The following is a 15,013-nucleotide window of genomic DNA, read 5'->3' on the forward strand; positions in this document are numbered from 1 at the left end:
TGCAGTTTGGAATGACACTGAGCGCTTCAGAGGAGGAAATGGCTTTCTCTCAGATTGCAGGTAAATCTACATCCTCAGAGCAACACTCATTGAGTACACATTAGATGTAATTATGTACACAAGCGGAATTACTTGAATGAGTTGGAATTTGGCTACTGGTTCAGAGAGCAGGTGTAAGTTTCCACAGCAAAAATTGGTGAAAATGTAAGGTGTGTAATTCTTGGTCTAATTGTGTTAAAATGTTCCGTCTTGTTTCGGGTGAGGAGATGCGCGATGCACTGACTGAGACTAAATGCTGTCCAAGGTGCTGACTTGCTCACGAGGCGCTTTTCCAAGTTTATTACACACCTGTTTGACAGAGTGTTCATTTCTGTTTGCAGGACATCCGATGATCACTGATACAGTATACATGGACACACAGTTTTCCCAGGTTGCTTCTTCTGTCCAAGAATCTCTAGTACAGAAATGATTCAGCGACTAAACCATTTTGGACCATGTGGAGTATGATGAGAATGAATTGCATTTTATATCTGTCACTTCTTTTGCTCAGTGCGACAGCCAGTAATATATATGAGAGATCACTGGTTCCCAGGGCTGTGACCCGCTCGGTGGCCAGAATGGATGGCGATATCATCATTGGCGCCCTGTTTTCTGTCCACCACCAGCCGTCAGCTGAGAATGTGGCTGAGCGAACATGTGGTGAGATCAGAGAGCAGTATGGCATTCAGCGTGTGGAAGCCATGTTTCACACTCTGGACAGAATTAATGCTGACCCATTTCTTCTGCCCAACATTACTTTGGGCTGTGAAATCAGGGACTCATGCTGGCACTCATCAGTGGCATTGGAGCAGAGCATTGAATTTATAAGAGACTCCCTTATTTCACTGCGTGAGGATGGGGATGGGTCAAAGTCGTGCAATGATGGAACTCCATTTAGTCAGCCAGTTGCCACTAAGAAGCCCATTGCAGGTGTGATTGGACCTGGATCAAGTTCAGTGGCCATTCAAGTTCAAAACCTGCTGCAGCTGTTCAACATCCCCCAAATTGCCTACTCAGCCACTAGCATTGATCTCAGTGATAAAACCCTCTTTAAGTACTTCCTCAGGGTTGTGCCATCTGACACTCTTCAAGCCAGGGCTCTTTTGGACATTGTTAAACGGTATAACTGGACATATGTGTCAGCAGTTCATACTGAAGGTAAGTTTAAAGCACTAAATCTCTATATCATAGTTAACACCTTTAAACCACCTATAGACAGACCTGTCAATAAAAATCCTCCCAGTAATACTGATATTTTTTTTACATAAATTCACTAAAACATTGTGGAAAGTTTTAGAAATTCATCCTTTTAACTTTAATATAACTTCATTTTTTCTAAAATTGATGACTACTCACCCCATATACTACTGAATGCAAATTACCTTTTGGGGCATTCATTTAAAAAGCTGGGAGTAAGTTGTTCTGGAGAGCTAATGGTGAATGAAACAATATTATATTTGGATTTTAATTCACTGGGATTATTTTAAGGGAATTCAAGACACATTGTTCTTATTATTCCAGAATTGTTCTACCTAGCAACACATACAATTTGGCAAAATTGCGGGGTTTTGTCTTAAATGCCTACATTTAGGAAATCATATAAAAATAACCACTCTCTCCACAGATTTTAGTACTAGGCAAAATATGTATTTATCTTGAGCGAAACCTGTCCAAAAATTAGTTTTTACTCATATTTTGATGAGCTTTACAAACTCTGTATTAGGGAGAATATGATGAATCCCACTGCATGAGAATTAATTAGGTTTGAGAGAGCTGCTGCAGAGAGGGACTTTAGAGACAAGGTTATGATATGGAAATTGCGCAGTCTTTATTAAAACTATGCTAATTCCATTATTAGTATGTTAGTGATACACTGCAGCTCTACTCTAGATTAGGTAACACATGATAATCTAGCATGCAATTTTAGTGCTAATATTTGAACTATAATGGTGTGTTTTTTCACCTCTCCTAGGAAACTATGGGGAAAGTGGGATGGAGGCTTTTAAAGAACTGGCATCTCAGGAGGGTTTGTGTATTGCCCACTCAGACAAAATCTACAGCAATGCTGGTGAGAAACACTTTGACAGGCTACTGAGGAAGCTGAGAGAGCGGCTGCCCAAAGCCCGAGTGGTGGTGTGTTTCTGTGAGGGGATGACGGTGCGTAGTCTCCTTATGGCCATGAGGCGCTTAGGGGTAGCTGGAGAATTCCTTCTCATTGGAAGGTGACTATCATTACATTTCACATGACTTATAAATAACTAAAACTCCTGGCTTTCTCTGAAGTAGTTTTCATGCTTCCAGTGTGAAGTCTCTGTGGACTAAAGCAGTTCTATTCTGGGTCAAGGAGAATGTTTTGTAAGAAACCATTTTAAAGCATTGCAGTAGCTTCTGCTGTCTTATGTAAAAACAAAAAAAAGAGTATTTTTTTGTGAATTGTTAACTGCTGTTCTTTTAATAATAATAATAATAATAATAATAATAATAATAATAATAATAATAATAATAAATAAATAAATAAATAAATAAATAAATAAATAAATAAATAAATAAATAAATAAATAAATAAATTTAATGAGGCCAGGTTGGTGGTGTTAAAAAGATTACTTTAGGTCTATGACTCCTTTAATTTCCCTCTTCAGTGTCCACAAGGGTGTGCATGTCAACACAAATTATTGGCTAGAATTAAATTGTTTCCTGTATATTATGAACAGGCTCCTAAGAATAGGCCATTCTTGGCACACATTATAGAGGATGCTGGGAGACAGATGGCTTTAGTGGCACTGAGAAGCCACAGAATTACACCTTCTTCACAAGCAAAAGCAAAATGATTAAGATCCTGAAAAGGTTTATGACCTTCTGATTTATAATCACTAAAAAAAAGTGTCTTTCATAATAGCTGTGTATTGTAAGTAAATAGAGTTCACATAATGTCTGTTTACAAATGAATTCAGAGAGTAAAAAGCCTTTTAACAAACACTAAAAACATTATCCTGCATATGAACCCTGCTTAACCCTGCAAGAAAACGACCACTAGATTTCTTGATAAAAAAAAACAATTGCATTCATTTCAATCATGTCACAATTCTACTGCAGTTTAGATAATATCAAAGGCTGGACTAAATAAATCAAGATGTATGTTGTAGATTATATATATTATATAACCATTATATATATGTTTTATATTAAAATGCATAAACAAGATTTTTCCTATGATCTTGGCATCTCTAATTATATACATATAACAAAGATATTACAATAAAACCTCATAAACAGAATGGAAAGTTGAATTAATTCTTAGAATAATTCATTTTATCATCTAAATATTCACCAAGTGATCATTCCTCAGCTCAAATTCCATGTTATCAAAAGAAAGGAGTGGTGTCTTTGGTGACACAAGCTAATGTTAAACTAGGACAGTTCACTCAAGGATGTGTTTGCTCACATGAGACACATAAGCCAAGGCCTTTTAGACTGTATGTGATCTGCTTTCTTTAGTGATGGCTGGGCAGATAGAGATGAGGTGGTGGAGGGCTATGAACAGGAAGCTGTGGGTGGCATCACCATGAAGCTCCAGTCAGAGGAGGTCACTTCTTTCGATAATTACTTCTTGAAGCTGCGCCTCAATACAAACACCAGAAACCCGTGGTTCGCTGAGTTCTGGCAACACCGCTTCCAATGTCGCATCCCAGGGCACCCACTGGAGAACAAGAACTACAGGAAGAACTGCTCAGGTGAGGCCATTTCATAAATATCACAATGTGTGTCTACTGTTGATTATTAAAATACTGAATTAATAACAGGACACACAGTTAACATTGTTAATACTAGGAATAGAGTGGGCATTGTAAGTCTGTTCCTTTAATGTGTTTATTACAAATTCTTCTTCTTTGTTTTTCTTTTTTTTAATTCACACTCCTTTTCTCTGATGGCTGAAAAGGTGACCTAGGTAAATGGTTTTTGTTGTTTTTCAGCATAGCTAATCCGGGTAGCCTTAGCTTAAACATTAGATGATGCTCAACAAGCATGTTATCAAATAAATATTTTTAACCATCAGCTACTTTTTTAGAATATTTATGTTCTGATATTGAATAATTATGAATGCTGAAATTACTCAGTTACTGAGTTAAATTTAAGAAAAAAAAAAAAAAATTATATATATATATGCATGGAAGTATTTCCCCTAAGTTTTTTTATGTTTATGCATCATTATGTGTAATCATATCATTGTTTTTATTCCCTCATATTCTTGTCAGCATCTTCATATCAGAGTGAAGTCATCTATGCCATACATTCCCCTAAAAAAGAAAAAAAATTAGGAACTAAGGGCACAAATAAATACACCTTTACAAATGTTTACACAGAGGAATAGTCATAGTTTGCTGTTCTATTATTTTTCTATCTAGAGCTACGAGATGGTAAGTAAATACTTCTGAATGGAGCTTGGAAGCACCGTCCTTGAGCATCAATATAGATAGAGGTCAACTGATATCACAATCATCTACTGTATCTTTAAATCATTATATCATTGTGCTCATTACAGCAAGTATGTGCCTGTCATTACTGTTAATTGCTGGTGCTGATCATCCTAGTACAAATAACGCAGCACAACACAGAAGAAGCTACGTGTATCGGTAGACCTCTAACATATATAAAGTTATTGGGATGTTTTGCAGACTGCACTAATAAATTGTGGGCACTGTGTGTATTGTGATTTAGATCCCAATAACGGTCACTTTACTTCTCCCACTTCAACTGGCTTTGCTGCATGTTCCAGCGAGGGACACTGATTGGGCCACCATGCACTTTTGTTTGTTTATGTACTGCTGAATCATCGAATGCTTTTACAATTTGTATCAAACAACACTCTTTCCTTCAAAACGATGATCTATTAATGTCTGTTGATATGATACCGTGGCAAATATGCCAAAAACATTGCTTTTGCACTTAAGAGTGAGGAAAAATATACAGTATATCCCCATGTACAATCTATCAAGCAGAGTATCATAGTATTAGTACTAGTAGGAGAACAATATTTTTTTCTGCACATAAGTAAACAAATGAGTTTAAGTGTAATATAACAGTTGGAAATGTATTAATATGAGTTATAAATTGCATAACAACTTTTAAGTTTTTTTTAAAAACAGCAGATTTAAAAATTTACTTATTAATGACAATCAAAAGCAGACTTTAAAGTCTAAGAAGCCTAACACTGCTGTGATCATACAGTATAATATATAAAGAAATATGTAGAGAAAAAGGAAATATTTTATCTAAAATAACTGAGGCACAACAAAGTAAATGAATTAATAGCACATTAATAAGGAATAAATCTCAAATATTACAAACATATAGAAATTCATGTTATTTTAATAATAATGGGTTATATTTCATCATACATTTTCCATTTGTATATTAAACAAAGATGTTCTTTTCAGTTTGATTGGCTGTGATTTTGTTTGACTAGAGATTTCTTAGCTGTTAATATAGAGTACATAAGTACATAAGAGAGTGAAATTAATATTTTATATTATATATATTATAATATTATATGACCAACATTTTAGTCTTTTAAGGATTGGAATATGTCATAATAGATGATAGATAGATAGATAGATAGATAGATAGATAGATAGATAGATAGATAGATAGATAGATAGATAGATAGATAGATGGATGGATGGATGGATGGATGGATGGATGGATGGATGGATGGATGGATGGATGGATGGATAGATAGATAGATAGATAGATAGATAGATAGATAGATAGATAGATAGATAGATAGATAGATAGATAGATAGATAGATAGATAGATAGATAGATCTTTATTGCATATTCTTTAGCAAATTAAAAAAATTTTGCAATCACCGATCATTATATGTTTATGTATTATATTATATTTAAAGGCAATGGTTTTAACAAAGCATGTTTAATCAGTTGCTTATTGCTTAATTTAAACATGAATGCAAGGTACAAAGTAAAGTGAAATTTGAAATGTAAAAAGATGTAACATTTCTTTAAACATATGTATCTTGATATCCCGAATCATCAACAATAATGCCTGATATTGCTTTTTGCTGGCTTGATAAATATCATAAAATTGTTTGCTGATATGGTGTCCTTTGACCTTTCTTTGTTTCTTTGAATTTTAGAGCACTTATGTAAAAGAGATATTCTCTTTTGTGAGGCAGACGAGAGATAGGAGAAATGAGAAGACTAAACTATTAATTTCTTTGCTTAATTATTAATAATACAGTTCATTACTAATTAAACACTGAATGAGAGTACAGAAATAGATTGTGTCATTGTGATATGCTTCCGGCATGTATTTTTATATACTGCCTGTTTTTAATTCATGTTCCCACAGCAAGGGGAAACAATGTGACCTGTTGCCCATAGCTTTGGGAAAAGTCAAGGTCTCTGGACACCCTATCTTTCCCTTTACTCTGCACTGAACTGTAATGTGATTTGCCATTTGCTGAATTGTGTGGCTGGGTAGATGCTTTTTATGCACTGGTTAGCAAAGCAAACACCCTTTCAGATGTCTGGTAAAATTGTAATGCCCTGAGCTCAAATATCAACTAAAAAAACAAAGTATAGAAATTATGACATTCTCTGTGTCTGGTTTGATTGTTTTGGCAGGTTATGAGAGTCTAGAAGAGAACTATGTACAAGACAGTAAGATGGGGTTCGTCATCAATGCCATTTATGCCATGGCTCATGGCCTCCATGACATGCATGAGCACCTGTGTCCTGGCTATGTCGGTCTTTGTGAGGCCATGGACCCCATTGATGGCAGCAAACTGCTGGATTTTCTGCTAAGGACCTCATTCACTGGAGTGTCTGGTGAAGACGTCTGGTTTGATGAAAACGGGGATTCACCAGGCAGGTCAGTCCATCAATTTTGTTTTCAACTATTGTAGGTTCTATTGCCACATTGTTTATTCAGTTCGTCCTTAATCCCAGTGTGACCCCTGCCAATAAATTAGAAGAAAAGCTCTATACAGTACTGTTGACGACAAAAGGATATAAAAATGTTCTGTAGAGTACATTGAGCCTTTACTTAAAAAATAAATATGGCACTGTCTTGTTTTCTCAGGTATGATATAATGAATCTGCAGTATGTGGAGCCTGGCGTGTATGACTACATCAATGTGGGATCGTGGCATGAGGGCATGTTGAGTATTGATGATTATATGATCCAGATGAACCGGAGTGAGATGGTCCGCTCAGTCTGCAGTGAGCCCTGCTCTAAAGGCGAGATCAAGGTGAGTCTGGTATTAAAAGAATAAAAAGATTTATTTTTAAAAGGTCTTTTTCTGCGATATTCAATATTATCTAACATACAAATTATACAGAAAGTAGCAAAGTAATGATAAGGCAAAGGCTAAAAAATAACTGGTGCCTCAAAAGACCATTTAGAGAACATTGGCAATGAGTAAAACAGGATATTTGTCATTACAAAACTTTACTGCCCAAATTTTTACCAATATTAGTTGAGTTAAATGGAACCAAATTTTAACATCAAACTCATATGTTCAGTCGTGTGAAAATGGCAATAAACCCACTTTGAATTCTATGGTTTCTATGGTCCTAAGCAGGTCTTAGGATGTTGTAAATACAACCTCAGATAAACAAGACATAATATATTACACTTTTATTATTTATTTGACAAAAAAATAACGCCAAAATGGAAAAGCGATGTGTGGAAAAATTAGCAGTGATCTTTCAGTGATCTCTCAGCAGAGAAGAAATTGTTGCTTTTTATCAATCTTTAAAGAGTATTAGCCACACAATTTAAAAACCATCATTCTACAGTGAGCATCATTCACAAGTGGACCATTCAGGACAGTTGCCAATCTCCCCATGAGTTTATGTCCCATACAATTCTCAGAAAAATACAAGAAAACAAAAAAAAAAAACAAGAGTTATACACTACATAGACAAAACCAATATATCAAAATGTATCTGGCCCATTGATGGGCCAAACAACCCACTTTTACTTGGCCCAAACACAGAACCGTGATTTCCGGACTATCAAGTGCACCCAAATATATGCTGCACCCACTGAATTTTACAAAGATTTTTCTTTTTAACATAAATAAGCCGCCGGTGCCTACACTGAAACTAATGAACTTTACACAGGCTTTAACGAAAGACAGTGCCTGTTACACGGCTTGTATCTAAACAGCAGCCCACCAAGAAAGTCATTGTTCACTGTCTTCCTCCTTCCTTTCACAACGGTTTCTTTTCTCAACGAGTTTTTCTTTTTGCATTGTCGCGCGTTTAAAAATCACCATCGGTGAATCTTTTCTCCCGATGCTGTGCAGCTCAGAACACTGGTGAAGTGCGTTTTTTCATGCTCGGTTGTTTTCAGCGTGCGAATGATTCGCATTTCCTGTTGCCAGTCCGAGTGAGCGACAGGTCAAATGTCAGAGGAACCTCATCCATATTTATGATGTGATGCAGCCCGATTCAGTGGGAGCACGATTTAATATAAAGAGTTTCATTAGTTCACCTGAACTGGTTCGGCAATTTCATTGGTCTACTGTTATGGGGTTCAGTTTTTGTCTTGAAGCTTGTGAAACCGGTAAATAAACAGGAAAAATCCATAAATTAGCCGCTTCATTGTTTAGGCCGCGGGGTTCAAAGCATGGGGAAATAAGAATATCAGCTTATAGTCCGGGAAATACGGTAATAAATTGCAGTACATGTTTGGCCCAGGTCTGGGTGCCAAAATTCTGGCCACATATGGCTCATGGCATAGCCATATCTTAGCCAAATGTATGATTATAGCTTGCAAAATTCTGGTCCTATGTAGGACCTAACAAGTTGGTTCCAGATGTCAGCCTCAACAAAACCTTATTTAGCAACTTTGTACACACCCTTGGCCCAGATAAAAAATACTTGAACAACAACAGTATTCTGAAAGAAATCTTTATTGTTTTACATTTAAACAATACATTTTACATTTTAACAAACTAACAAAAAAACCCCACCATAACTGGGCCATGTTTGGTTGACATGCTTGATGCCAGTGCTGACTGAACGCCAGCTGTGCCAGCTACATGCCAAATCAAGGCCAGAAGTCTTTGCTACCTAGAAAGTATTGGGACACTTGACTTTTACTGCCATATGTGGTTCTTCTCCAAACTGTTATCACAAAAATGGAGGCACACAATTGTATCGGATGTCTTTTTTTTATAAAAAAAAAATTTGCAATCACTTGAACTTGGAAACCCAAACCTGTTCCAGCATATCAATGCCCCTGTGCACAAATGCGAGCTGCATGAAGATATGCTTTACATGGTTTGAAAAAAAGAAAGATTTTGAGTGGCCTGCGATAGAGATCTGATCTCAACCCTACTGAACACCTTTGGGGTGAATTAGAACACCGACTGCACCCCAGTCCTCCTCACCTCACTGATATCAGTACTTGACTTTACTAAGATCCTTGTGGCTGATTGACACAAATCGCCACAAGCACACTCCAAAATGTAGTGGAACCTCTTCTGAAAAAAGTGGAGGGAATTATATAAGCAAATTGGGACTAAATGTGGAATACGTTGCTCAAAAAGCAAAAACCATACTTATGACCAGGTGTCCACAGACTTTTGCAATATAGTGTATCTCAGACTCTACAGGCCTCAGTTAGCATATTAAATGTTAAATCCATGACTGGGCAAGAACACAAAAAAATGAGACCAAAGTACCAGGCATGGCAAAAAAAAAAAAGCCCACATCATATCAGCACATCACCTCATACCACCTGTCAAGCATGGTGGTAAATGGTGATGATTTGTGCTTGTTTTGCTGTCACAGGACCTGGGCAACTTGCAGTTGAGTTAAACATTTTTGTATATTAAACTATTCCATAAACAAATGTGATGCCTAAGCTTGGCCAAATATAGTCATGCAGCAGGTCAACGATCCCGAACACACCTAGAAAAACCTAAACAAAATGGCTGAAAAATAACAAAACCAAGGTGTTACAGTCAAAGTCCAGGCTTTGCACGACTGAAATGCTGTAGCAGGACCTTAAAAGAGCTGTGCATGAACACATGCCTGCAAAACTCAATGTACAATGAAATGAAGCAACATTGAAAGCAATAGTGATTCCCTCACAAAGATGTAAGAGACTGCTAGTCATACAGTCATACACTGATTATCATTCAAGTTATTGCTGCTAAAGGTAGTCCTACAAGCTATTTAATTGTATTGTGTATTGTAATGTGATGTTGAATTGTGTAAAAATGAATAATGACACAGCGTAATGTATTGTAAATAATATTTTTATTATGTTCTGATATATAAACAAAAAAAATTCACGGGACTGTATATACAGGATCAAAACTTCAGACTGACACTAGATTTTCTATACACTATAGGAAACTTTCTTACATTTCTAGCTTGCTAATTAATAAGGAACTTCAATATCAATAGCAAATATCCACCATGACAGTTTGATTTGCAATTAGCTTGACTAAATTTTACTTACAAAAAATTATACACTGTGTTTAGTGTAGATTATGTACCTGTATATCCAAACAGTCAGAGAAATTATTTGCTGGTGGGCTGTAGCATAAGTATGATTAATTTTTTTTGCTTTATTCAATTAAATTTTGGCAGGGATTGTTGTGTGTAACTACAGGTTATTCGGAAGGGGGAGGTAAGCTGCTGCTGGATCTGCACTGCCTGTAAAGATAATGAATATGTCCAAGATGAGTTCACCTGCAAGGCGTGTGAGCTGGGCTGGTGGCCTGATAAAGAGCTGCAAGGTAGATTGACACTTATGGGTATCTATAATGCATAGAGAATCGCAACTTAGTATATTCAATAGATTATCAACTACATAGGTTCGAGTAAATGAGTAAGATTATGTAACCCATGTGGATCTATGAATTTAGTAGTACGTAATGACAGCATTAGACCTCTTCGTCTTCTTCTCCTGGCTTCTCCCATTAGGGGTCGCCACAGCAGATCATCCGTCCCCATAACCCCCTGTCCTCTACATCTGCCTCTTTCAAACCAAAACGACAGTAATAGGCATTCATCATTAAATATGTTCATCAATTTTGCTTGGTATAAATATAAAGGACTAATTACAAACTTATTGATATGCCTGACATTCCAGCGCAAAGGAAATTCTGGAACCTGTTTCACTTTTTATGTTTTTTCTTTGTATGTTATTTGGTATTTGGATTAAAGACTTATATTGTCTTTTGGCTGTTTGAAATCATGCTTTGTCCTATTTTCAAAAGGTTTCCCATGACACCTGAAGACCATTTATCATTTTTACAAATCGCTCTCTTAGTGTACTTGTGACAGCCCTACTTCACTCCCTACTTCTTTGGCCTGTTTTCAAAGGTCTTTAGTTATGTTCAATGTCAAAGCAGTTTTTTTTTTTTTTTTTTTTTTTTTATTGTTATACCTATTTAGGCACATTTTAATTTAATATATTTTCTGCATCATTACAGTTGCATTTCTAATCTGTATATATAAATAAATATATGTTTAATATGCAGACTGAATGGCTCAGTTGCCTATTTAGACTCTATGATTTATTGTAATTATCAAATTGTCTCTAGGTTTATAAATTTTTTTATTTAACCTGAATTGCTGTAGAAAGGATAAATGTTGAATAAAAAGAATTAGTACCTCTAGTTTGGCTGGTAAATGCTGCATCCTATCCTCTCCCTTGCCGCAGTCTCTCCTGCCTTCTTTCGGCTTGGCTCTGTCTTACAGGCAGTCCCAGAGTGGAAAGTCTGTTTATTTTTAGTTGAACTGAAAACCTACTTTAGCACTTGGTGCATTGGAAAGATGGCCACACTCAGATGGCTAATATGATCATTCCAACACTACTGAATTTGCCAGTTCACTGTAATACTATATTACCATGCATATTTAGGATTGTCGTTTCAAAATATTTAATACTATATCTCCTCTATAATTTTAACACTAGTCTCAACCTATAACATCGACACTAACTCTAAATTAGCAAAGAACCCATTCTGTACAAGACAGAGCAACAAACAAACTTGCCCAACTTTCAACCTACTGAGTTGTCTCCACTCCCAGACATGTGGTTTGGCTCCACCCAAATAGTAATAGCTGGATCACATGCAATTCTCCCACCTGCATTCTTGGTTCTATAGAGAGGTGTCTTGTGTCTTGTGTTCTAAGTATAGACCTGTGTTGTTTTTTTTTTGCTTGTTTAAACACACTACTGCTTAATGTGTAAGTGCTGTACTTTTTATTTATCTACAGTATACATTTGTCTGTCTTTGTCTTCATAGGCTGTGAGCCACTTCCCCTACATTATTTGAAGTGGAGTCATGCTGAGTCCATCGTTGCAGTTGTCTTCTCTTGTCTGGGCATCTTAGTGACCAGTTTCGTCACTTTTGTCTTCATTCTGTACAGAGACACACCTGTGGTCAAATCCTCAAGTCGAGAGCTCTGCTATATCATCCTAGCTGGCATCTTTTTGGGTTATATCTGTCCATTCACACTCATAGCCAAGCCCACAGTGGCCTCCTGCTATCTACAACGCCTGTTGGTTGGCCTCTCAGCCTCCATGTGCTATTCAGCTCTGGTCACTAAAACCAACCGCATCGCCCGTATCCTGGCTGGCAGCAAGAAGAAAATCTGCACACGCAAACCACGCTTCATGAGTGCCTGGGCTCAGGTGGCCATTGCATTCGCCCTGATCAGTTTGCAGCTTACACTGGAGGTCACACTGATCATTCTGGAGCCCCCATCACCCATCAAGTCCTACCCAAGCATTAGAGAGGTCTATCTCATCTGCAACACCAGCAACATGGGCATGGTTGCTCCACTCGGCTACAACGGTCTTCTTATTCTGAGTTGCACCTACTATGCTTTTAAAACCCGCAATGTGCCAGCCAACTTTAACGAGGCCAAATACATCGCTTTCACCATGTATACCACATGCATCATCTGGCTCGCTTTTGTACCCATCTACTTTGGCTCCAACTACAAAATCATCACAACATCATTCTCTGTGAGCCTGAGTGTGACTGTGGCCCTGGGCTGCATGTTCACCCCAAAGATGTATATCATCATTGCTAAGCCAGAAAGAAATGTGCGCAGCGCCTTTACCACCTCAGATGTGGTGCGCATGCATGTGGGTGATGGCAAAATTGCCTGCAGAAGCAACAGCCTTCTCAACATGCTCAAACGCAAAAAGAATGCCTCCGGAAATGCAAAGTAAGTCGGCTCTGTTTAGCTCTAGTAGCTAAGCCTCTTTCCATCCTGTTGCATGAGTTTCAGTACCCATGGGCCCAATTCTTTTAATTCATGCTCCGCTCCAGACATTCAGGTCATGCCATTTTCAGATCAGCTTTCAATTAACAGCTTTCTTAGACGTCTCTGATTTGCAGGTCGACTGCAATTAAAAACGCACACCCAGGGGTGTCTCAACAACAGGGTAGACAGAGGCTCTGCTCCATTTACGATCTGCTATATGCCACTTTACATTCATAAATTTTTAATGAAATAGAATTGTCCATAAGGAAACTATTATTATATATATAAATGCATTTTAAACAGCATCATTCCCTTATAAAAAATTATAATATTTGCTTAAATCGAATGACAGCAATTTTTACATGAACCAGAAATGTTGTTCTCGTGTCCACTTTTCTTGGTTCCTGTGAAATAACTGCAGTCTTTATTTTGTTCATAGTTCTAATGGCAAGTCTGTGTCATGGTCTGAACCAGGTTCAAGACAGCCTCCGAAAGGAGAACACATGTGGCACAGACTGTCTGTTCATGTGAAGAGGCAGGAGGGCGGCTCCAATCAGACAGCTGTCATCAAACCTCTAACTAATACCTACCATGACACAGGCCTGGAATTTTCAGACCTCAGCACCAAGACTCTGTACAATGTAGCCGAGGAGGATGAGGGTGAGCCAGTCCGATATAATCCTCCTGCCAGCCCTCACCTGATTGCTCACAGGTATTCCCCTGAGAGTGAGCCTGTGAAGGAAACGAGCACAAAACAGGAATTTTATACTCCGGAGCAACACTTGACACAGAAATGCATTCTTCCCCAGCAGGCTTTTGCAGAAAACTTCCAGGATGAGTCCCCTAATTTGAATTGCAGCATAACCGATCTGGATGACATTATAAATTTACCAGAACCAGAAAGTGGTGTAATGCCACCATATCGACCTCTCATTCTACAAACACAGCAGGTTTTGCCAATGCAGCTGAACCCTTACTCAAAAAAACCAGACCCTCTTTTGGAAGAGGAGGAGGAAATGGAGAACGAACAATTTGGTCTCCTTCATGGCTACATGTACAACAATGCACAAATCCACGATGATGAGGAACTGGTGCAGATTAAACTAGCAATGGAGGACTCTTTGGCTCTTATGCCACCCTCTCCTTTCCGGGACTCGGTTGGTTCAGGCAACCACATTTCCAACTCCCCGGTGTCTGAGTCTATCCTCTGCACCCCTCCAAATGTGACATATGCATCCGTCATTTTCAAGGACTACAAACAAAGTTCCTCTACTCTGTGAATGGAAGACTTGAAACATTAATACTTGTAAATGATCTGTTTTCTCAGCATTTGAAAAATCAACACAAGCTGCCAATAAATACATTATCTCTTCATTAGGATAACACATTACTTGCTTAAGTCTGATTTAAAACAATTATTAAAAGCACTCACATGAATATAAATATGTGTAGCAGTAAATAATAATCAAAGAATTCCTCATGAATTGCAAAATGCTTGAAAGTAGAACATGAGAATCAAATAACAAAACACTTTGTGAAGTTGAGATGAAACTTTACTGTATCATATTCTTAAAACAGATTTACACTTTCTTGAATATTTTAGAGGAAACATACATGGTAATCTAGGTATAAATAGAGGTATAAATATTTGATATATTTAAGCTTCCTGTTAAAATGTAGCAGAAATGGATCATGTTTAACTGCCAGT

General features: G+C 37.3%; 1 protein-coding gene across 1 annotated transcript in view; it reads left to right on the forward strand.

Annotated features, from left to right (window-relative positions):
* Position 1: 1 nt before the first annotated feature.
* The window catches only part of grm1b (glutamate receptor, metabotropic 1b), a 15,156-nt gene continuing 144 nt past the window's right edge, over positions 2 to 15,013 (forward strand). Inside the window, exons 1-9 of the mRNA XM_083545440.1 lie at positions 2 to 60; positions 381 to 1,197; positions 2,012 to 2,261; positions 3,535 to 3,770; positions 6,682 to 6,928; positions 7,139 to 7,307; positions 10,691 to 10,817; positions 12,336 to 13,266; positions 13,745 to 15,013. The exon at positions 13,745 to 15,013 is cut by the window's right edge and continues 144 nt beyond it. Coding sequence (XP_083401566.1) covers positions 495 to 1,197; positions 2,012 to 2,261; positions 3,535 to 3,770; positions 6,682 to 6,928; positions 7,139 to 7,307; positions 10,691 to 10,817; positions 12,336 to 13,266; positions 13,745 to 14,585 — 3,504 coding nt within the window. The 5' untranslated portion in view covers positions 2 to 60; positions 381 to 494 and the 3' untranslated portion in view covers positions 14,586 to 15,013. The remainder of the gene's footprint in view (positions 61 to 380; positions 1,198 to 2,011; positions 2,262 to 3,534; positions 3,771 to 6,681; positions 6,929 to 7,138; positions 7,308 to 10,690; positions 10,818 to 12,335; positions 13,267 to 13,744) is intronic.

The sequence above is a fragment of the Silurus aristotelis genome, assembly GCF_946808225.1.
Source record: "Silurus aristotelis genome assembly, chromosome: 6".
NCBI classification, from domain to species: Eukaryota; Metazoa; Chordata; class Actinopteri; order Siluriformes; family Siluridae; genus Silurus; species Silurus aristotelis.